The sequence below is a fragment of the Cavia porcellus genome, unplaced genomic scaffold (genome assembly GCF_034190915.1).
Source record: "Cavia porcellus strain 051 isolate PalLab524CR breed Dunkin Hartley unplaced genomic scaffold, mCavPor4.1 scaffold_24, whole genome shotgun sequence".
NCBI lineage: Eukaryota > Metazoa > Chordata > Mammalia > Rodentia > Caviidae > Cavia > Cavia porcellus.
In genome coordinates, this window is record NW_026947507.1 from 39,010,797 (window position 1) to 39,035,498 (window position 24,702).

A 24,702-nucleotide genomic window follows, 5' to 3' on the forward strand; every position below is an offset into this window, starting at 1 on the left:
AGACCTGTGGGGCATTATTCAGGTCAGGTCCTCTTTACTTCTTTTTCATTTCAGTCTCTAGCTTCTGGCCCTCTTTGCTTTCCCAGGCTTGTAGGACTCCCATGGACACAGCTGAGTCATTATCCTTTTCTTCCTGCTCCTTTGATGTTAGAGAACGCCCAGCCAGTTCTATGTGTGCTTACTTCTTGGCATGGGCGGACTCTGCCCTTTACTCAGCCACTGATGGTTCAGGCTCCCCCGGACCCCTACCTCCACGGTCCCTGGCGGAGTAGCGAGCACCTGCCAGGAAGAGGGAATGTATCTGAAGCAGAAATGCAATGGTGGTGAGCAGGGACAGACACTACCACTAGCTTCCAATCTCTCTGACGGTGGGGGACACCAATGTAGGGGTTATGAGGGCTCAAGGGGAGGAGGAAATTTCCCCCTGTACGTCAGCATAGAGGAAGCTGACTTCAGCCTGGAAATGTAAGATTCCACCTTTAGATCATTTCATCCACGGCAGATCAGAGGCTGGGGAGTTTGTCTGGACAGTGATTTTCCCCGATCAAGTGAGCTGGTGGTCTCAGAGGAGGCGGTTTCCATCTGTTCCTGTCTATTTAAAAGGAAAATCAAGGAGGAGTGGGCTAAACTCTCTCCCATCCCTGGAGACATGTTCCAGACATTTTGTTGGCATTTCAGGTTTTCTGGCTCAGAGGAGTTCAAGTCCTTTCGGTTTTAGCTTGATTTTCTAAAAGTGTCTCCCAGAATACTTTTTTTAAGTAGAGAGGCTCCTTCTTCAAACAACAGCTTATATAGACCACAATGTAGGCATCAGGAAAGGGAAGTAACAATTTTATTGGCATAGATTTATTTTACAACTTTACAATGGAAATGACAATCATGAAGCCATTTTCAGGGAAACAAAACCACGTGAAATCAAGATGTAATGGATGACAGTCACACCAGTCTGGTAAAACAGAACTGAGAAACAGTCATCTAGGAAGACAAACGATACCTTAGGTAAAGTGCTTTTGTGTTCATCTCAAGGTATTCTTCAGTTAAACGAGCCTACAATGTTGTTTTAAAGTCAAGTCACTAACAAAAATGGTCAACAGCTGCTGGAATACTCACCACCAATCCAAAAGGCTAAAAATGGTTTGTCATGCAAAGGCATCACAACGGGGATTGGAAGGTCACATCTTTACTTGTTCCTGCACAAGTGGAGGGACAGTGAGGAGAGCATGCATTACGATGACAACAAGCAGCACGAAAATCCCAGGAGCATCAATGTACTGACCCACTTCTAAGTGCCAGACATCAACCGAAGGGCTTAGAAGACGTTTTGTCCTTTGAGGCTAACAACCACCCTGTAATCTCATCACCCTATCTTCCGATGAGGAGACTGAGGTTTACAGAAGCTAAGCAATTGGTTTATAGTGTGCACAGCTCTACCACAGTACTGTATGTACATCACTGCATCAGAGCTTTGCCTAGCATGGAGCAGACAGTGATGTGACTGGCACAGGACAGGATGCACGTGGGGCCCTGACTTAAACTTGCATGAGGTGCTACAGCTTTTAAACAATGGACACATAGAGGAGTTTGGGATAAGCACACAGATACCAGCAGGAAAGGTTTGTAGGTTTGTCTCTACACAAAGTGGGCCAATCTGGAAACGAGGGTAAACCTGCTTGTAAATGCTGAGTGCTAATACTTGTACATCAACACATTCGAGCCTATTATATGTGATTATTTAAATGGCAGAAAGCGTATTTTTGAATATGGGACTGCTGAAAAGTTTCTACAGAACTTGGAGAACACAACCTGAAATGGTGGGGGTGGGTTAGCCAGGCTTCCGCTTCAGCTATGCTACGCAGTGTTTTGGTGTTGGGGCAACCACTGAACCCATCTGATCTCCGTTTCTTTTCAAATACAATAAAGAACAAAATAAAAATCCCAGTAGAGAGCACAGCTGCTGCATACTTTCACAGACAATGGAGGAGTTCCTTACATACCGCAGACCCTCGGGAACTGTGAGATTCTTTCCTCTTTGCCCTTTGCTGCCACTCAAAACCTCCTGCCATGGGGCTGGGGATTTAGCTCAGCGGCATAAGCGCCTGCCTTGCAAGCAGGCAGTCGTGAGTTCGATCCCTGGTACCGGTAAAAACGAAAAAGACAAAAAAAAAAAAAAAAAACCTCCTGCCCTAACAGGCCAGCCTGATGGCCACACACACATGCCTGTCTTGTGTGTGCTGCCCCCCTCTGATGGCCACCCTTCCCGAGGCTACCTCTGTGCCTAGGGCCTCCTAAAAGCTGGGATGGGGCCTTGTCCCCTGGATCTTCAACACACAATGCAGCATCTGGTTCTGGAACCATCTACATCAGTGGTGCCAAGAGACTGGCTTCATGGAAGACAGTTTTTCCGGGAGCTGGGGGAAGGATGGCTTATGAATGGTTTGGTGGTGATTTGAAGGAACTTACAAGCTAGATTCCCCCACATCAGATCATGCTGGTGCATAAAACAGACCTGGAACCATGGGACAGTATTCAGGTCAGCTCCTCTTTACTTCTTTTTCATTTCAGTCTCTAGCTTCTGACCCTCTGCAGGTCACAGGTGGGCTCACTCTCTGGAGAACCCAATGCTGCTTCTGATTGGACAGGAGGCGAAGTTGGGGGAGGGGTGGGGTGACCTGAGAGACGCAGCCAGCTACAAATATAAAGCTTCACTCATTTGCTGGCCCCTTACCTCCTGCCATGCCCAGCTCCAACTTTGGGGAGTTGGGGAGCCCTGAGCTACATGAAGCCTGCCCGAGGAAAGGCGGGAGGAATACTTCCCAGGTGAGAGAAGAGAAGCTGGAGGAGGGGGTGTCCTACTCATCTGTCCACACCCCTCCCTACGCACGGTGCCCAGCAGCTCTCCATCTCTGCCGGAGGCTCCCCAGAGCCTGTCCACTTTGAGATTCACTACTGCTGAACTGTTCGGTTGGCCGGAGCTTCCTAACTCCTGTGTCTTGTCTCGTGTGCTTGAGACTCAGCAGGAATTTGCTGATTTGAGACAGGTAAACCCATGGCAGGCTAAGACACTTCATTTTTCAAACTCATCACAAAAAACTATTTTTTTTGATGTCCTTCTGTTGTATGAATACATTTTAGTCTATTTGGGGTATTTATTTAAAAAGAACTAGAAGTATAGATGTTTCAGATTTCTTTAGAATACCTAACATTTGGAATTCAATCTTTTATTTATTAACAATCTGCTGAGGGTATAAGAAACTCCAGGCATTTTTTTTTCCTAGAAAGAAAAGCAGGAGTTGGCTCAAACACCTTAATTTCAATACAGTACATTAAAAGGGAAAAAATACTGTAAAGGTCTCAGCCCAATCAGGCGAGTCTCCAGGTCCACTGGTCTGGGGCAGCCACTTCTAGCTGGCTTTCAGTCCTGTCTTCCATTCTCCCAGTGGCCACAGCCATCTCCTTTTTGTGGCTCCCACATATTCTCATTTTTAAAGGAGCCCTCCCCCTCCTCCTCCTTCTCTTCTTCCCGTATCACCTTCATCAGCTACAGGAAGCCAGGTGGCTACTCCTGGTCCTTCAGCTCCCTGAGGTGACACCACAGGACCTTGCTGAGGTTGGTCCTGGCCATGACCTGTTCCAGGAGGACCTGGTTGGCGATGTTCCTGGGGATGGCTCACCTTTCCACGGCCCTCTGGACCAGGGTCTCCACCTGCAGCACATAGGCTGAGACCTTCTCCCCCTCCTTCTGGTAGAACCTCAGGAACCTCACCTGGGAGGACTTGGGGCTTTCTGGGCTCCTGAACACCTGTTTGACTCCCCTGTGCTGATGGACAGGCTGCCAGCCTGAAGTATGCACATGAGATCTGGGTGGGGCCCCGCAGGCTCTCCACAACACACCTCCTCTTTCCCACCTCAGTGATGGGCCACACTTTGACTATCTTTGTGGCCTGTTCCCACCAGCCCTCAAAGGGCTCCTCCTCTGGGGCAGGCATGGCATTCCCTGAGAAGACCTTCAGCTTCTGGTACCGATGGCAGGAGGGCCTTAGGGGCCTGTGCCATCTCCTGTCCCAGCAAATGGGCCAGCAGCCCTGGGGAGATGCAGGGGACAGGAGCCAGAGACATTCCCTCATGCCCAAGGGCTCGGAACATCCCCGAGACCGTCTGGCTCCTCTTTTTCTAGAAAGAGCTTTAGTATTTCGAGAAACTCAGTGTCCTGGTTAGGGATCTTGAAGATCACTTTCCAGACACCCTCCTTTCCCAGCACGTTGCTCGGGATCCCTGAGACATCCAGCTCTTCCAGTAGCTCCAGCAGGAGGGCACTAGTGTTCTCCTGCATCTGGAAGATCTTCCCAAGCAGTCTGTACCGGCCCCACCGACTTCAAGGTCTCCTGCAGGATGGCTTGGTCGCAGCCTCCCCACAGTCCACCGGGATGCCAGTCACCATCAGCGACTTCTGACCGTCCACACCCATGATCTGGTACCAGTCCTCCTGCAGGGTTATTGGCACGCTCCCGCCAGGATGCCGAGGAGCGGGGCGGAGGGACCAAGTCCAGGGAAGCTTCTCAGTGCAACCCAGCTGAGCACGGGGCCCTGTGTTCAAGTCTTCTGGTCCAGTCACTTGTTCCTGCCCAGTGCCAGGAACTCAGCACGGTGGCGGTGGGCAGGTGGCGGCACATGGTAGGGACTCTGCCCATGTCGCCCAGGCTCCAACCCTTCACCCTTCCAGACTCCAGACGCTTCTGCTTTGAGCCTGGGCAGAGGCTCTCAGCAGGGCGCTTGGGTCCTGGAGAAACAATGCTCAGTGTTACCATGAGCCCTTCCGGCCAAGGACCTGTCCCTGCTCTAGTCTGGGGTGGGCCTCAGGGTGCTCTGTGGACTCTGCCACCCCTCTCTCAGGCCCCGTCTCTGCTGACCAGGACTTCTGTCCCTCTGGAGAGCCCATGAAATCCATCCCTGCCACAGACTCCTGACTAAAGGCCACTCGAGGGAAGAAAGCATATGGAGCCAGATACCTGTTGTGTGTTCCAGAATGTTCTGAGAGTCAAGGACCTTATATATCAGGGTCCAGCACAGGAAGATGTCACTCACCTCCCAGTAAGCCAAGCTGCCCTGTCACACAGAAGTAAGAATAATACACATTTCATGCCTAACTTGTATCTAAGGATGAAAATTAATGTGCTAAAATAATGTTTACTGAAAAATATGACAATTCGGTAAAGAAGAATGAAAAATGAAATAATCCTTCATAGTTTCATTATTTCTCTAAAAAAAGATGGAGTTGTTCCATTTCTTTGACTTAATAATCCATCGTGTTACATGTCTATAATCGCGCTACTCTGGAGGCTGAGGCAGGAGGATACTAACTTCGAGGCCAGCCTGAGAAATTTAGTGAGAGCTTGTCTCAAAATAAAAAATAAAAAGAGGCTGAAACTGTAGCTCAGTGATAGAGTGCCCCGGATTTAATCCTCAGAAAAAAAAAAAATTCCAACAGTGAGTCAGTAAGACGTTTAAAAACAATTTACTATAGGCGTAACAATTACAAAAATGGGGCAGGATGTGGTGGCGCTTACTGGTAAGCACAGCACTCTAGAGCTTTGGCAGGAGGACTGCAAGTTTGGGCCAAGCCTGGTCAATTTAGTGACTCAGTGAGGTCTTGTCTTAACACACACACACACACACAAAAACAACAAAAGGGAGTGGGGTTATTGTTTGGTCTGACAGCCCTGGCAGGCGACCAGGTGTCAGAGGGAAGAAAAGTCCCTGCTACTGTAATCATCACTCGGCCACAGGGGCACCTTGTGACCATCGCCTTGGGTGATCTGGTCACTGCAAACATCATTACACACACCAGGACAACGCACAGGGAGGGGATGTAGGAGACCATTGTGACTGTGCCTCCTGCTGGCCATGGAAGTGCTGTTACTTGTGTGTGATTGCGTGTCTCCCAGAGAGTGCGTGGCAGGCTATGACTGTTACCCTCTCGGCCTGAGTCCTCCTCGGAGATCCAGAGGGCCAGGAGGGAAAACGCTGCCTCGAGGACCTGGGGCTGCTGAGTGTCCCAGGGGACCTCTCCAGGTGACCTTTGTCCCTTTGGGAGAGAAGAAACAAAGCACTGAAGCGGGAGGAAGAAAAAGTTCCCACAGCTACCTTTGGACATTCTGTCACCTGCAAGTGATCCCACTTGCGAGGGACCTTCTGTTAAAACAGGAAGAGAAACTCCCTTCATACACAATAGGGCTGTGGGCAGAAATACGTGGGTATGAACAAATACAAGTAAGAACTTCGGATTTTCTCACATAAAGAGCCCATAAGATCAGGCTTGGAAGTGGAGAAGCCCCCTGGCAGTGTCCCTAGGGTAGCCAGAACTCTGACCTTGGACGTGTCCTCCATCTCTCCAAACCACCTCCCTAATGTGGAGCGGGAGTCTCAGGCGGCCTCTGGGTCTGGAAAAGCTAACTGCGAAGCGCTTCTGGTTCCAGATGCCTGCCTGGCTCTCCACGCTGCCAGAAGTGTCTTCTCCTCTCCTGGGTGGAGATGTCTTCAAACTGACCGCAAGTCTTCCACACTGAGCTCGGTTCATTCAACTCTCCCTCAAGGGGGTGGAGGGCAGTGGGCACCCGCATTTAATTCTCTCTGGGGGCTGGGCTGCCCAGGGAACTGGACTCTTGGCCACACTGACATGCGCGAACTGCCCGCCCCCAGCCTCGCCTGGACCCTCTAGGGCCAAGTTACCCAGCATGCGCTTAAAGATGAGCATTGTTTCCCGTAGCTTTCAGCCACGCGGGAAAAACGTGGGGCTACCGTGGACCTGAGACTGGGGCTATTAGTGGACCGGATGTGGAGATAGACAAGAACAAGAAAAGGCCCCATACTTGTCAAATTCTCCCCTCTAGAGTTGCCAACCGGCTGCCATGGCAAGACACTAAGATGATAGGCACGGGACACCAAGTCCGCACACGCCCTTCCCCGGCCTTGCCCGACGCATTTCGCGCACCCCGACACGGGGTGGGGTGGGGGATGAGCGGGCCTCGCCTACTGAACCCCGCGCCAGCAGCGTCCAGCCACTCCGGAATCCTCGTGGCTCTGGCGCAGTGCGCAACAGGGGCGGGGTGCCTGGCAGCGCGGATGGGGAGTGGGCGCCCATTTACACCCCCACCTCTTCGCTGTGAGGGCGCCCGGGGTGCGAGCTACTGTGTGGGCAAGGGGGTCGGCTCCGGGCCACCGGGTCCCGGGATGGCGCGGGGGGGGGGGACCAGAACGTGCCAAATCACAACACCCCCACGCCCATCGGCGTGGCTTGGTACTCGGAACGCTGGGGTCCGCGCCTTTTCTCAACGTTGTCGCGCGCAGCTGCAATCCGCAGACCGCGCACGCTGCCACGCGCCACAGACCCGAGCCCACACCCTATCGAGCCCGCTCCGACCCTATGCGCCTCGGCTCGCTCCTCGCCATGTTGTGCGCCCCAACCACAGAGGCTGCACCCCATGAGGGCCTGCGGGTTCCGCCCGGCACATCGCGGCTTAACGAGAGTTTGGGGACCGCGCGGATGCTGCCGCCGGTCCGCACTGGCCGCACCGCCCCTCGCCCATCGCAGGGCCGGGCATCGCAGCAGCTCGCGCCCCGTGCGCCCCCGACCCCGGCCCACCTGAGCAGGGCAGAGCGGGTCCGCACCCCGCTGCCCCGCGCGTGCTCACCCCGGCGCCCGCCGCCAAGCATCCAGGAGCCAGTGGTCTTGCGCTTCACTTCCGGAGCGCGGGGCTCCCCTCCCCCTCCCTCAGCCCCGCCCCCTCCAGCCCCGCCCCACCGCGCCCCTGCCGGCTCCTGCTGCCGCAGCCACCGCGCTCCCAGACCCAACTTTGCTGCTCGCCCCAGCTCGCGCAGCGGCCGCGGGGGGCGTGGGCGGGGAGGGGAGAGAGCGAGGTCAGGGGGAGGGACCACCAGGGCGGGTCGCTGCTTGCCAGCCCCGCTTCCTTTCTGTGCACCTTGCGGGCGGCGAGGCGGCTGCGAGGGGTTTGCGCCCAGGGATAGGCAGCCTCACGGACCCGGAGGGCAGACGGACGGACGGACGGAGGGACAGACGGACGCAGAGGACCGGCCCCGAACCCGTACGCCATGGCTGAGAGGAAGCAATCCGGGAAAGCAGGCGAGGACGAAGAGGTCCCAGCGTTTTTTAAGAACCTGGGCTCCGGCAGCCCCAAGCCCCGGCAGAAATTCTGTGGCATGTTTTGCCCGGTGGAAGGGTCCTCGGAGAACAAGACCATCGATTTCGACTCACTGTCGGTGGGCCGGGGCTCGGGGCAGGTGGTGGCTCAGCAGCGGGACGTCGCCCACCTGGGGCCGGACCCGCAGCCGCCCTACTCCCGGCAGGGCCGGCGGCCCGGCGAGGAGCCATCTGTTGAATCCGGCCGGAAGGTGGAGATTCGGCGGGCCACCGGCAAGGAAGCCCTGCAGAACATCTTAGACCAGGTTGGTATGGGGCGGGGGTGGAGGCCGAGGCCGGGGCGCGGAGCTCGTCTCCCTTAGCTCTTTGCCCCTCGCGGAGAACCGAGCCCCCCACGTGCCCGCCCGCCCCCCACAGGCCCCGCCCGGAACGCGGCTCCGCATCTGCACACGCGCCCTCCCTGCCCGCCCTCTTGTGTAGGGTGCGGCGAGGCCGGCGGTGGGCGGCCGCGCGCCCACAAAGGCTGCCCGCGACTCCCTGGGCTGGGAGCTGGGGGGCGGGTGGAAAGGACGGCCGATCCCCGGCGGGTGGGGGGCGTCGCGCATGGGGCTTGCGCGGACCACGTTTCCTTTCTTCTGAAATTCTCCCGGGCGCCTTCCGATTGCAGCCGTGACTGGGTGCCCCACCCTTTTCCGATGCGGCTCGGAGCGCGCAGTGGAGGGGTTGCAGGAAGGCCCGCGGGCTCCCCGGGGGTCGGGAGGGGCCGGGGTTCCGACAGCCGCGCGCAGGCCCACGTCCTCTGGTGCTGTCCGCACGCGCATCCCGAGCTCGGAGGTCAGGACCATGGCCAGCGCCTCCCGGACGACTGGAAGAAGCTCGCCAACCGCGACTCGTGTTCAAGGCATGGAAGAGTCAGGGAGGCCGAGGAATCACCCGAAGAAACCGAGTCTCCTACATAGACCATGCGGAGAACAAAGTTGTGCTGAGCAGCCCAGCAAGGGCTTTCCAGAGCGCTCCCTGCCCTGTGGGGAGGCACTGTGGGGATGGGGAGGAGTGGATTGTATTCGAAGGGGGTGAGGTGGGGGGAGAAAAGAAAAGAAAATGGGGAAAAAGCCCGCCCCCATGGAAAGACCAAACCCTTTACAGTGTGTTAATGGAAAGACAAAGAAGGGTACTTTGGTTAACCCTGGTTTTAAAAAAAGGTTCAACGTTGCCGGCAGATATGAACCCTGTGCAAATAACAGCAGCGGTCCTCTCACACAGAATGTTTTCTTTGCTAGGGTGACCTTTATCCTTCTGGCACAGTATTTTTTTCACTGCCTCAATTTCTCATCCGGTCATTTTCAGTGCATAATGTGTTAACCTTTGTTGGGCCTTACTGTCTCACACTCACAATGAAGATGCAAAATCAATCCATGAATGGCCATATGTTGGGTACCTGTTGTGCGTCCTGCCTTCCAGGGCAGGGGAAGGTTAGTCATAAGAAGTTCCAAGGGGTTTCATTTTAAAAGGGTTCTGGGGAGTCGGGGGTGATCTTCACACACCCACGAGGATTTCCATGAGCTTTTGTTTCCGTCCAGGCTGCATACACACCGGAAAGCATCAGAGAACAACTGAGAGTCAACAACAATAGTCGAGGGGTGAGCTTTCATAGGACCAACATAGGAAAAAGAGCCACTCAGTTTGTGTCTCTCCTCTTAATTGTTCCATCCTCTGGTTTACTGGGTTTTATATTCATCTATAATTATATTCGTATTTAATCTCGAGGTCACTGGAAGACTCTTAGCCCAAAAAACTTCCAAGCAGTCAGATAACTATCGTAGGTTTCCCCTTCCATGTGTACCTTACCCTCAAACTGGTTGTGAAATGAGGTGAGGGCCACGATGCGAGAGGGCAGTGTGGTCCTGCGAACAGCCTCATGTAAGGCAGGAGGTGTAGACAGTATCCTACAGGCAGCAGAAGACACCTGGGTCATAAGAAGAGATCACATAAAGAGTGACAGATTGGGGCAGGAGATGACAGTGGCCAGCCACCCTGTAGTGGTGGAGGCGAGTTAAAATGGAGTCGGAAAGATGTAGTTTCCCTGGGCTGGATAACCCGTCTAGTTTCTGGCCCATTTAGAAGCTTAGCTGTTTGGTCATTATGGCTGCTTGTTTGAACACTCCTACTTTTAATAGAAATTCTAAACTGTGACTCTAGGGCACATGGAGTGAGAGGTTGGGAGAGAAGAGCACCCAGAAGTAAACCAGCGCTTCTGAAAACCCACGTTGACCACAGGTGTCTGGTTATTAGTGGTGGAGGTGATTCTGGCTTGACCTTGCTGCGGCCCTTCCTGACTTTGCCTGTCCCATCCAGCATTATTGAATACAGGGTGCACATGTGGCCATTCATGATTAAGATCATGCACATGGATTGGTGCACAGAATATCTGAATGTGTCATGTCTGCTTAAGAAGAAAGGGGTGGGCATATGTGTATATGTATGCAGTAATGGTGACTTCCAAAAGGACAGTTGGGCGCTCTATTTTGACCAAACTGAGTGGTCAATGCATAGTTTTCAGTTAATGAGCATCTCAGCACATCCCTTAGGAGCTCTGGGACAAAGATGTGGCTTCCTGGGTCCCTGCCTCATGCCTTCCCTCCTTCCAAGTCTTGCTTTGCAGGTGCTGATAATACATGGTCAGAGTGGCTTTGCTCAGCTGTCCTTCTGAGATCCTGCTGTTCCTCTAGCAAGGATATGGGGTGGGGAGGAGCAGATTCCTTAATCATGTAGCTCATGTGAGATGAGAGAGGTTGAGTGGATGTACTCAGAGGGATCCAAAATCACCTGAAAAGTTTAACCTAGGCTGCCAGGTTTTGGTGAAGGGAAAGAGCCATTATAGCAGCTGTGAATGAGGAATGCTTCGCTCTATAATCCTTTCTTCCCATATATGTCCTTGCAGGAGTCCATGTTGGGCAGCAGTGAGGTTATATTGATTACTACTGTGAATTTCTCTGAGACTCTTGCAGTAGAGAGCAGATGGGCAGCTCTCTTGGTGTATTGGTCAGGATCCTTTCACAGTAGCAAAATACCTGAGACGGGTGGCTTATGAACTAAAGAGAAGTTTGTTTCAGCTTGTGGTTTCAGGTTGAAGATCAGGCATCCCTACGACTTTGGACCACATCATGGTGAGAAAGTAGGAGACGGGGAGGGAGTGGGAGACTGCTGGCATCTTGAACCAGGAAGTAGAGAGAGCAGAAAGACAGGACCCCACAGAACCTCTGGAGGACACATCCACAATGACCCAGGGACCTCCTCTAAAGCCACACCTTTTAAAGGTTCATAGCACATCCTTGTACCGTCACCCTGATGACCAAGCCCTTGCGCTGAACCTCTGGGGGACATTTGACATCCAGACCACAGCAGGCCTACTTCTACTTGCCAGTGCCCAAGGGTCCTCCACCTCTTTTGTCCCTCCAAGAAATTGTCCCCTTTCACACTAAGCGTGGTCTTGACTGAATCAGCAGTTCAGTGGGGTACTGAATAATGGCCCTCAACGGGACTTGGGGTACCTGTCCTTGCAGCAATCAAGCTGTACAGGGTAGGGTGTCCAGGAGCTGGTGTTCTTCTCCGGGGCAGGCGCCAGTGAGCGAACCAGACAGCATTCTGCTGAGCAGGGCAGCATCACTGTCATGGTTTGAGTGTGTCTCCCCTAAAACATGTTGGGAACTTAATGCCCAGTGCAATGGTTGGGGGAAATGGGATCTAATAAGAGGGAGGCACCATTGTGCATAAATTCACGCTGATCAGAGAAGGACTCAAGGCCTCGAGTTTCCTCTCACCCATGTGACGCCTCCCTTCTTGTATAGGAAGGAGGCCTTCACCACATGTGGCCTCTGGAACCATATGCCAAATACATTTCTGTTCACTATACTGTATAGTAACTAGTCTCAGGGATTTGGTTATAGCAGCATCAAATGCATAAAGACATTGATAGGTCAATAAAGTGCTTCCTAATATTCTTTCCATTCTATGTCTCTCTCCCTGTCCCCGTGTTGATCTTTCCTGGCCCTGTGCCCTCCGTGCAGTTCAGTGCCATCCATCTGTGCCCCCTTGTTGAGGTGCTCCTTCTAGATCTCTCTTGCCCCGAAAGACAGCGTGTTCTAAAATCATTCTCGTCCCCACTGTTCATCCTTGCCTCACTCAAGATTCCTTCCTAGTGTTATTCTTAGCTGTGGAGAACCTTCAGCAATTAAAAGTCAGCTGCCCCTTCTGTGAGTGAGAAATTCCAGGCTGTCCGGGAGATTCTTGTTTGATAAGAATCTGTCAAACAGAATGGATATCTAGTTAGTGAGATGTGTGATGGAGATTTGGCCGAAAGCCTAGAACAAGGGTAATCACTTGATGCTTTGGAAGCCTTGCTGGTTCAGAAGGGAGAGTAGAGATGTGTTTGAGGTCAGGACTCCAAAATCCTAAGACCCCTTGGAGTTCCAGGAAGAAACTCAGAGAAGAAGGACACACGTACACGTATGTGTGTGATGATACATAATTGTTGGCTGTTTCTGATTTCTCAGTTACTGAATTAGTCATATAATTGGTTGAGCTGAAAAATATTTTACTTCTTTTTTTTTTTTATCTTTTTCATTTTTTTATTGGTACTGGGGATCGAACTCACGACTGCCTGCTTGCAAGGCAGGCGCTTATGCCGCTGAGCTAAATCCCCAGCAATATTTTAATGGTGGTAAAATACATGCAGCATTAAATCTGTTGCCTTCACTATTTTTAAATGTACCGTTGAACAGGTTACAATGTTAGGCTGACTCCAGAACTTTTTCCTCTGGCAAAACTGAAACTTGGTGCTCCTGAAACAGTCCCTCCCCACGCCCCTTCATACCCCAGGCAGTCTGTGTTCTCCCTGCTGTCCCTGTGAGTCTGGCCACTCAGGGTCCTCAGATGTGTGCAGTACTCAGCCCTCTGGCTTGCTTCACATCGCGCCATATCCTCTGGTTTCATCCACATTGTAGCTGGTGTCCAAATTAATTAATTAGTTTCTCCTATTTGATTGATAAAATTATTGGCCACTGATGGAAAAAAATTAATTTCTCTCTTCCTGGCTTTCTCTTGATACGAGGGATAGAACCTGGAGGCATTCTATGTCAAAACTATATCCCCAGCCCTTTTAATTTTTTTTTTTTGTTTTGAAACAAGGACTAAGTTGGCCAAGCTGTCCTTGAATTTGTGATTTTCCTGCCTCAGCCTCCTGTGTAGCTGAGATTACAGATATGTACCACTACGCCTAATATTTCTATAATTGTTTACATGTTAACAAGCCCTTAAGGACTGAAAAGACTGGTTCAGCCTGGTATCTGTTGGCACATGCCTGTAACCCCAGAACTCTGAGAGGCTGAGGCAGAAGGATCACAAGTTCAGGCTCAGCCTGAGCAATTTAGCCATTTAGTCTCAAAATTAAAACAGTAACAACAACAACAACAACAAAAAGCTGAGAACATAACTCAGTACAAAGCTCTGGGTCTGATCCCCAGTACCTCCCCCAACGATGTTTAACTTGAAGGTCTGCAGTTAAATAGGGGATGCAGGAAGGGTCTGGGATGAGATGGGATTCTCCAGGTCTGAGCCCCAGGCATGGGTAAAACTCCCATCAGCTACCCAGCTGGGGCTACCTCTCCTCGTAGTGCAAGAGGAAGAGGAGAATTGTCACGACTGCCAGTGATGGTGCCTGGTCCTGGCTCTCTGAGCATTACATAGTTCACCACCTCTGGGCTCAGTGCCGTGGAAGTTAGAGCAGGGCGGTCTTCCAGCCCTGATGTGGACCAGGAGGTACTACTGTCCTCTTCTGAGTCCGCGGGTGGGATGAGGGGAGGGAAAGCCTGAAGTGAGCAGGCATTGAAGTACATGGACCCTTGAATATCAGAGCAGGAGAGCCACCCCGGGACCACCGAGCTGCCTCGATTTAGGGCCGCTGGCTTCCTTCCCAGGGTCTCAGGTGACTAAATCTCAGTCTCTTACTGTTCCTGTGACATCACTTAAGTCTCATTCTGGAGTCTACACTTGGGGGTGTGCAGAATCTGTTAGCTTAAAACTTTGCCCCGATGCCCTTTGGTGCAGGCTATGTTCCCTTCCTGTAAAGAAGGCACTGAGGTTTGGTGACACTTGCTGACCTAATTCCTGAGGTTTGCTACTCTGTGTGTGCTAGGATTTGAGCTGAGGTTCCCTAGCCCAGTCTTGTGTTTCTTCTAGCCCATACTGCTGTGGCCAGTTCTGTGGCTTGGGATAGCTGATGGACCTAAAGTACAGTTTAGTTTGGTAGACAGAGTATTCTGTGTCTGTTTAACTTCATATTTTCCAGGGGGAAGTGCTGTGCTAACTGCTTTGCGTGTGCTGTTTTATTAACCCTAAGTATACTCTGCTAGGTAGGTGCTAATTTTTGTCCTTATTTTGCAAAAGAAATATCTGAATGAGCTAGATACAGTGGGGCACACCTGTAATCCCAGCTACTCAGGAGGCTGAGACAAGAGGATCATGTATTTAAGACCACCCTGGACCACTGGTGAGATCTTGTATTTAAAATAAGTAAAAGGGATCCTGGGAATGTGTTCAGTGGTGCAGCTCTCCCCTCCCGCCCAAGCATTGAACCTGTCCGACGCTGCTTAGCTTCCGAGAACAGATGAGATGGGCTGTGTGAGGGCACTCTGGCTGGAGACAGCACGTACTTCCCAGTGTGTGCAAAGCCCTGGGCTCAGCTCCTACCACTGCCAAACAACAACAGTTACAACAGCAGCATTTCTATATAGCTATGTATGTGATAGTAAAGTATACTTGCAAAGCAACTTGCTAATGAAACAGAAGAGGCAGAATTTGAATTGAGGGCTACGTGCCCATCACTATGGCTGCTGTGACGCACTGAGTTGCTTTCTGTACTAAATTATTTCTTGTTTTATCTGCAAAGGGTTGACCATTGAAAAACAAAGCTCCAACCACCTGATTTCTGCAGTGCGCTCTTTGAATTGCTTTCTAAAGACTATTGGTTTGTCTCTATGATCATCACGGTTTTAACCATGAATGATTCTTTAAATGTCACCGGGACCTGGGCCGGCTCTGACAGTATGAATGACATCCCCTTGTAAGATGTGATGACACCATGATGTTTTACCTGGTGTAAATCGTTGTCTACGTCCGTTTGGGTGTTGTCACAAATTGCCATCGATTGGGTGGCAGGAGGCACAAGCAGCCAGTTCCGAAAGTGGGGAAGTCCAAAGTCAGGTTCCTTGCAGATGTGCTTGTGGTGAGGGCTGGCTTCCTGGTTCATAGGTGGCTGCCATATTGTTATGTCCTCATGTGGTAGAACAGAGAGAAGCTCTCTGTCTTGCTCTCTTTTAAAAATTTATTTATTTACTTACGTATTTATTTGGTACCAGGATTAGACTCAGAACCTTAGGCTTGCCAGGCAGGTGCTGTGCCACTAAGATATATATCCCTGGCCCTAAATTTATTTTTAACTTATTTTTAATTCTTGAAAATTTATTTATTTCTGCTTTTGAGACAGGGTTTCACTAGGTTCCTCATGCAGGCTCCAAATGTTCAGTCATCTTGCCTTGGCCTCCCAGAGTATGGGGATTAAGGCCTGTGGTGTAACATCCAGCTTGGGGTGTGCTTTTGAGCAAACATTCATGGCTTTCACAGGCTCTGAATCTGGAGGAGCCGTCTACCAGGCAGAGCTCTAAGGAGGAGGAGCTGGGACACTCACCTACTGGCCCTGGCTTTGCTGGTCTAATCAACTGACCTTGAGCAGTCATTGGGCCAGCCCAGATCCTTAGGATTGCTTTTCTTTACCTCCTCCAAAGTCTCTGAAAACTATGTTACCTCTGCCAGGCTTTTTTGTTTTTTAATTTAGGCAAAATCATAACGTGAAATTCTCAACTTAAACATTCTTATTTTAACAAATCAGTAGCTTTCAGTCTACCCACAGTGTTGTGTAACCAGTGAAACAGTCTAATCCTGGAACATTTTCATTACCCTTAAAATACAGCTTGCACTATAAGTCCACACTTCCCCCATGGCACCCTCACCCCCAGCCTCTGTTAGTCAGACTCTGCTCTTAGGTCTCAGTGGATTTGCCTGTTCTGAACCGCCTGTATTCATGGAATCACACAATATGTGGCCATTTGTTTCCAGCTTCTTTCAGGTAGAACGTCTTGGTCACTTTCCTCTCCTTGCTGAGACAAAATATCCAGCTCCTGAAATGAAGGGAGGAAAGGTTTATTTAGCTCACTGTTTGTGGAGGTTTCAGTCCATAACTTTTCTTTTGCTCCAAGGCAGGGTAGCTTGGTGCAGGGGCAGCACTTCAGGGCAGCATCCAGCAAAAGCAGCAGGAGCAAAAGAGAGGAGAACAAGCTTCTCTCCCTCCCTTATACTGTAAGCAGGCTACCGCTCCCCACTGCAGGGCAGGTGAAGCACTCTGTGCCCTCCTCATGTACAGGCTAAGGATATTTACAAAGTAAGGGTCTTGGCTCTCTGCTGAGTCTCTTAGTTAAATTTCTAAACTCAAATTGACACCCTGTATCAACCATAACAGCATAGTATTTTTTTTTTTGTCTTTTTGGTTTTTTTATTGGTACCAGGGACCGAACTCATGACCACACACTTGCAAGGCAGGCACTTATGCCGCTGAGCTAAATCCCCAGCCCCTAACAGCATAGTATTTTCAATGTTCCTCTATGCTGTACCAGAGCTTCATTCTTTTTCGTGGCTGAGTAGTGTTTCTTGTTTTGTGTATTATCATTCCTGCCATATTGTTTTCTGTAGTGACTGCACCATTTTACACCCCACCGGCCACGTGTGACCAATTTCTCCAACACTTGTTACTTTCCTTTTTGGGGTGCAGCCAACTAATAGAGTATAAACTGGTGGCTCCTGATGGTTCTAATTTGCATTCCAGAGTAACTAATGAAGTCAACTGTCTTTCCACATGCTTAATGGAATTCATGTATCTCCTTGGTAGAGCTGTCTAAGTCTTTAACTTAGGTGTCTAAAATTTGACTGTCTTGTTGAACTGTATGAATTCTTTATATGAGATGCTAGACCCTTATCAGATACAGATTCTGACAATATTTTTTTCCATTCTATGGATTGTTTTTGCTTTCTTGATAGTGTCTTTTGATGCATCAAAAGTTTTTAAATACTAATGATGTTCAGTGTATCTTTTCTTTTGTTGCTTGTGTTTTTGTTCGTTTGTTATCTCTGGCTGTACTTACAACTTTTGGATCAAAGGAAATCTAACAAGCACCTCACTTACTGGAATTACATTTGTGTAACTAAATCTTTGGGGAGCTTTGGAGTTCATTTAGCATAGCATTTACAATAGCTAAGAATTCTAGAGTGTTTTGTTTACTGGAGAAACCTGACCCTTCTGCCTTATGATCCTTTTCATAGAAAAATCTTCTTTCTGTGTGTATGTGTTTTACATACATCTATTTAATAAAACTGAGAAATTTGCTTTCCAAATCAGTGATTCTGAAGGGCAGGGATGGCGTTGAAGAAGGCAACAACCAAAAAGCTGAATTAAAAGCAAGTAAATCTGGGAAATAAATTGGATTCAATCTAAATGTTTTTAATTACAGTAAAAATACATGTAACGTGAAATTTACTGCCTCAATGATTTTAAGTGCAGAGTTCACTGTTAGTAACATTCACATTGTTGTACAATCACTAACATTTTGCAGCTTACAAATGGAAACTGTATACCATTACACAGTCATTGTTCATTTCTCCCCTCAAGCCCTGCAACATCAGGTCCTGTCTGTCTTCAGGAATCTCACTTCTTTAGGTCCTTTGTATAAACGCAGTCAGGTTATTTGTCTGTACATGACTGGCTTATTTCCCTTAGCATAATGTCCTCAAAGTTCATCCACATAGTATGGGACAGAATTTCCTTCCTATTTAAGACTGAATGTTGTTTCATTGTTTGTATAGGTTAACACTTCATCCATCCACCCACCCATCCACCCCTCTACCCACCCAGCCACCCAGCCACCCACCCATCCATCCGTCAGTGGATACTTACATTGATTCCACCTTTTGGTGCTGCTGAGTAACACTACCATGAACTTGATACACTAGTATTTTTTGAGGCCTTGTTTTCAGTTCTTTTGAATATATACCCAGAAATGGAATTTCTGGACCATCTGATAATTCTTTCTTTAAATTTTTTGAGGAACCACCTTACCATTTTCCACAGCGGCACCATTTTACATTTCCATGGACAGTACACAAGTGTTCCTATTTCTTCACATCCTCACTTACACCTATATGCTTTTTTTCTTATTTGGAATCAGGGTCTCACTGTATGACCCACAATGGCCCCAAACTCTTGGTTTTAAACAGTTCTCCTGTCTCAGCCTCCTAAGTAGCAAGACCTATTGTGTGCCACCATACCCAGCTATGGGTTTTGTGTTTGACAGTTGTTTTCCTTGTTGGAACGAGGTGGTATCTCATTGTGGTTTGATCTGCATTTGCCTCGTAATTAGTGATACTGAGCATTTGTTCATTTGCTGACTGCCCATTTGTAGATCTTCTTTGGAAAAACATCTGTTCAAATTCTTTGCTCATTTTTGAGCTGGCTTTTTACTTTTGTTGCTAAGTTGTAGGAGTTTTAAAAAATAAATGCTGAATAGTAAGTCCTGTTCACATTATTTGCAAATGCTTTCTCCCATTCCATAGGTTGTCTTTCACAGTCCTTTGATGCAAAGAAATTTTGATGTTTAGAACTAAGGCCATGTTTATATGAGGTAACATCGATGTGCACATTTTTAAAATAAAGAAATCATGATAATCTTGTTACCTGGAAGTAAACACGGGTAGCATTTTGTTGGATTATAATGTTTCAGTCTTTCTACTTCCACCAAAAATGAGTGGGAACTGAGGGGCCTGGGGCTGTAGCTCGGTGGTCCAATTCTGTCTACTGATTGTGAGGCTCTAGGTTTAGTCCAGCACTGCACTAGTGGTGGTGGTGGGGGAATGTGTGCCATTTTTTAGCATTCTTGGATTTCCTGATTGGGTATTATGTTTCCTAGAGCTATTTCCCAGGTTTATAGGTGAGAAGTGATGTTCTCTGATTTGCCTATTTTACTGTGTGAATTTTCATATTTTAAACATTGATATTAAAAAATTTGTAACAAGGTTGTCTTAGTTACTTTTCTCTCATTGTTGTGCAAAATTCCCAACATCCAAACTTAGGAAAGAAAAGGTGTATTTAGCTCACAGTTTGTGGAGGTTTCAGTCTATAATCAGCTGGCTCCAAGGCAGGGTGGCAGAGCACATGGGCAGCACTTCAAGGTGGCAGAAGAAAACAAAGCAACAAGAGCAAAAAGAGAGAGGAGCAAGCCTCTTTTTCTCCCTTGTATTGTACGCAGGCCACTGCCTTCTCCAGAGTAGGTGTAGTATCTCTGTAGTATCTCAAAATCTCTGTGCCCTCCTCTTGCACAGGATAACCATACTTACAAAGTAAGGATTCTGCTGAGTTTCTTAAACTTTTTTTTCATAAACTTTTTTTTTTGTTTAAAGAAAGACAAAACAAAATAGAAAACAGGCAGAAATAGTACACACTTTCAAAGAAAAGAAATAGTAATAAATCACTAGCTGATGTATACATATTGTCCCCCTATAAATAGTTTTTCAAGGTATACAAGTGGAACATATAAATGGGATTTCAACCAGGAAGACTGCAAACAGTTCTGTTCAACTATCCAACAAGAACTAAGTATTATGGCTATCAATCCTGTACACCTAGACATGTACACATTTATCCATATCTTCATTATGTTGAGATCTAACACAACTTATTAGATTAAAATCCTTCTGAACACAGATTAATAATATTACTGGATTTCACATCATAACACTTCGGAATCAGAATTGGGTACTGCAGTGCCACTTTTTTTCCTTCAAAGTTTTTGTTCATTTCATCATGTGTCATCAGATCAGTTCTCATAAACTGTTAATAGGTTTTATGTAAGCATGAGTCTTAACATGTATTTCTATCCTTTCTATATTAGAGGGAGAAACGTAACAAAGCAGGACAGAACTAAACTTTTTCCTATAGACATATATAACTAAAAAGGCGTATAAATCTGCTGTATAAGGAGTTCTACCCTGGTCACTGTGCTGTTTCTTGTTATCATCAACAGAATTGTCTATATCATCAGATATAATATAATTGAGCATATCAGTACATAACAGAATTAACAGAAATACAACTTTGTAGATAGTGTAGAGTTACAAAAACAGGTAGTAATCAAATCAGAATGGATATCGTAGTGAATCACTATCATTTTCAGTATAGTTGTTTATACTCCTACTTGTTACCATCAACCTTACAGTTTTAAATAAAACCTGTCAATAGTAAGCAGCAATCAAACAAGTCAGATTTAACTAAGTTCAGTCATGATACAACAGTATAAGTCATACAGGGATCCTGATTGAGTTAATAGGGAATTAAAGATGTCTCCTATGCTATGAAGAGTTGTCTGTGCCCCTCAAATCCAGTGTTTGTATACAAACTAGGACAGAACAAGTTCCAACCAAGCAGAGTGGTGCGAGTAATAGGGGTTTTAATTCCCGATATACTAATAGCTATATCTTCTGCTGTTTTTTTTGAGGACTATTCCTCACCCTTACTCCCCCAAAATGAACTGTGTATTTTTGGGTCTCCCCAACACTCATGGTTTTGTATTGGGGGGCAACTTGCTATTTACCTAAGTGTTTCTGAACTTTCTCACTCCTGGACTGGATTTCTAGTTATATTTCTTCCTTTATTAAAGCCTGTCTGTTCAACCTATCCATAAACACTGGTCTAGTTACCCCTATTACCCTCTGGTTCCCTATCACATTGAGTTCTGTTTTCTCATGTTTGATTTTAGTCCATATAACCTTCTTCAGGCTAATTATATTCCCTATAAAGAGCTTCTCAGTGGACCCTATCTCTTGATCCACTCTGCCTGCAATTCTCTCTTTTTTCCCTTAAGTTAGTGTATCTAGGCCATCTATATTAGAAATTATATCCAACCTTCTCTGGCTCATTTCTGTTGAGCTCTTTTTCTGTCATTGATTGTCAGTTTGTCTTCATTTCACTTTCTGCTCCATTCATTGTGGCCTCTCTGCCACTGTTTCTGGAATCTTGGTATTTTTCTCTTTTAGAATGTCCTGTAGTATTCTCTGTAGAGTTGAATTGGTGTTGCAAAGTCCCCTAGTTCCTCTTTATCCTGGAAGCACTTTGTTTCTCCATTAACTTCTAGGGGCAGTTGTGCAGGATATATCAATCTTGGCTGGAGGTTATTGTCTTTCAAAGCTTGAATTATTTTGCCCCATGCTCTTTGTGATTTGATGGTTTGTGCCGAGAAGTCTGCTGTAATTCTGATGGGTGTTCCCTTGTAAGCGATCTGTTTCTTGTCTCTGACAGCTTTTAATATTCTGTTCTTATATTGGATTTCTGGAATTTTGATTATTATATGCCTGGGTGCAGTTCTGTTTGGGCTGTAGGTGGCTGGAGTCCAGTATGCCTCATAGATCTGAGTATCTTTACCTTTTCCTATATTAGAAAAGTTCTCCTTGATTATTTCTGTGAATAGCCTTTGTAGCTCATTTGTTTGTATCCCTGCTTCTTCCTTTACATTCTTAATTCTTAAGTTATAGATCCTCTTATCATCTTCTAGCCTTTGTATTGTTACTGCTTGTTTCCTTGTTATTTTTAAGAAGTTTTTCCTTTCATGCTCCCACATTACAAATCTATCCTCCAGTTCAGATAATCTATCCTTAGTTTCTTTCAAGCGGTTATGCCAGCTTACAATAGAGTTTTCAGTTTCCTGGTAATCTCTTTGAACCTGCTTCATGTATTCTATGTTTTCTCTATTTTCTCCATCAAACAATTCTCCCCTTTTTTTCTGTTTTTCCATTCTACCATCTGTTCTTTCTTGGGCGGTGCCTAGCATTTCTCTAACTGTTCTACGTATATCTTGCTTTACTTGGTTAAATACTTCACTTTTGAACTCGTCTATGAGGTCCCAGAGATATCACTTTATGTTTATTGGTGCCATGCGTGTTATTGCATGTTTTCTGTCCTCATTCTCCTTTGCATTTACCTTTCCTAGATCAGTGTTCTCAGGATTGGGGACCGAGGACCCTTTCTTGTTGCCTCCTCTTCTCATATTTTTGTTCCTTCCATACAGGCATATATAGGAGGCCCAGTTTCTTTGTTTGTCAGTTACAGTTTGTTTGAATTGTGCTGGCTAGGTGTTCCCACCCACTGCAGTGTACTAGGGAGACACAGACCAGGGCAGCCTATGCTGGGTCTGCCCCTCCAGGTCAACCTACTGAAGGCTTCACTGCATTATGGTGCACTGCCAGGCACAGGGACCTAGTTTGGGCTAGCCTACTGGGTCTTAGTCTACGGTGTCACCCAGGTCAAGTGCTCCCCACTGATCCCGCTTGAGAGGGGAATATGTGACTGAAGTCACCACAGCGTCCTGTTCTGCCTAGTCTGCTCGGTCCCAGAATGTCCTCTGTTGGAGCCTCCTAGTCTATGGAAGGGTCCCCATTCCTCTCATTCACTGCAGGTTGATGCAGGGTTCCCCACCATCGCTGCTCTCAATTCGGTTCACAATTCCCGCTCTTAGAGCTTTCACGTCTTTATCCCTGCTGTGCCGATTCAGATGCAGCAGTGTCAGGGAACACAAGCCATGGTTTCTAGAGGCACGGGTTCCAGCTTTGGCACTGAGACTTTGCATTTCCAGTGGTTTCTCTCAGCTTAGTTCATTCCTGGGTCGGCAGGGTATATCTCCCCCTGCTTAGGACTCCCCACACTGCACCATTCCTGGAATCTAAGCTGGCTATCTCAGAGAGCCTCCATAGCTGCTGTTATCTATCCACCATATTCTCGGCATTGAGTCTCTTAAACTTCTAAACTTCTTAAATTGACACAATAGATCAACCATAACAAAGGCTATAAAGTTGAATGGGATTTATTACTTTGTTTTGTCTTTTTGAGACATGGTCTCTCTATGCAGTTCAGGCTGGCCTTGAGCTCACTTTGTAGCTTAGGCTGGTCTCAAACTTGCAGTGATCCTCCTGCTTCAGCCTCCTGAGTGCTGGGATTACAGGCGTGAGTCACCACGCCTGGCTACATATTTTTTTCGTTTGCCTCTAATTTTCAAGTGATTTTTATTTTTTGACACCCTATCTAGATTTTATTTAAGTCAATTCATGTTTTTGGATGTGTTTTCTTTGCCATTTTGAATTCAAGATTATATAAGAATTTACCTATTCTGCATTTTTTTCAATCAGACTTTATTGGTACATTTTAGATATAAATGATCACATTCATCATAGAGGATTTGTATCTGTACATGAAATCCTATACTGTATTTTATCTTAAACTCTTTTGGATTTCGTGTATATTTATATTGCATCTAAAATCAAACTTGCTGTTTAACTTGAAATTTGAGTAAGTATAACTTAATTTTCCAAATAGCCAGTTTCTCTAAAGGGGTGTTTTGAATAACTGACATTTTTTCCATTGATTGTTTTGTATGCTTTTTGTGTCTACCTGCATCTGCTTTCTGGCATTCTGTTTTGCTTCCTTGATCTCCTGGCCTCAGCTACGGTGGTGCTCAATTCTGCTGTATTTGCTATAACTTTTTCATATGTTTTCTTTTAATCTTCCCTGCCACTTGAATGCATTTTCCATTTAAAGATATTGTCAATTATAGAAAACTGAATATGATTTTATTGGAATTCTATTAAACTTATCTATTGAGTTATTATAAAGCATTTTTATTTTTAAGTTAAGCCTTTCTGCCTGTTTATGTTATATCTTGCATTCAATCAAATAATTTGTTTTATTACTGCAAAATTTTCTGTGGGATTTATTTTGTTGCTATTGTGAATGGGAAATTTCCCCATTATATTTAGTAATTATATTCTGGGAGACTTGAATTTTATATTAATTAGTAACAGGTCACCATAGTGAACTCACTTGTTTCTTTTTTTGTGATGCTGGGGATTGAACCAAACACCTTTGCACTGAGCTACATCTCCAATGCTTTTAAATTTTGGGACAGTCTCACTAGATTGCCCAGGCTGGGCTTTAATCAAAATACTCCTGTCTCAGCCTCCCAGAGTTCTGTGATACAGATGTGCACCACTGTGCCTGGGCCCTGGTTCCCTTTATTTTACCAATGCTTTTGTTATTTTCTTCCCAGTCTGGTGGTCATGTTAGCATTCTCCGCCTGACTTCTGACCTTAATGAGGATACTCCTACTGTTTCACAATTAATTAAGGAGATTCTCTGTCATGTTTTAATTAATGGGTGCGTCGTCTGTGTCCCCAGGAGCACACATCTGTGCCTGCAGACCAGTTGGCCTCTGTGTCAATACAGGGGAACACACAATGGGGAACTGTGGGTCTCTCTAAGATGGTGTCGAAGAGAGACTTGGGCTTTGGCTGGTGATTTCAGGAGTCTGAGGAGGCAATTGCTGCTGGAAAACTGGGTAATTCTG

General features: G+C 47.2%; 2 protein-coding genes across 2 annotated transcripts in view; one reads left to right on the forward strand and one right to left on the reverse strand.

Moving 5' to 3' along the window:
- Positions 1-810: 810 nt before the first annotated feature.
- On the reverse strand, positions 811-7,138 carry Pnma2 (PNMA family member 2). The gene is given in 7 exon segments (XM_063234549.1): positions 811-3,807; positions 3,810-3,860; positions 3,863-4,023; positions 4,025-4,161; positions 4,163-4,635; positions 5,971-6,082; positions 6,989-7,138. Coding segments are annotated over 7 exon segments (1,479 nt in total). The 3' UTR covers positions 811-3,412.
- An 827-nt stretch (positions 7,139-7,965) lies between these two features.
- Dpysl2 (dihydropyrimidinase like 2) overlaps positions 7,966-24,702 on the forward strand; it is a 119,340-nt gene continuing 102,603 nt past the window's right edge. Inside the window, exon 1 of the mRNA XM_063234903.1 lies at positions 7,966-8,460. Coding sequence (XP_063090973.1) covers positions 8,107-8,460 — 354 coding nt within the window. The 5' untranslated portion in view covers positions 7,966-8,106. The remainder of the gene's footprint in view (positions 8,461-24,702) is intronic.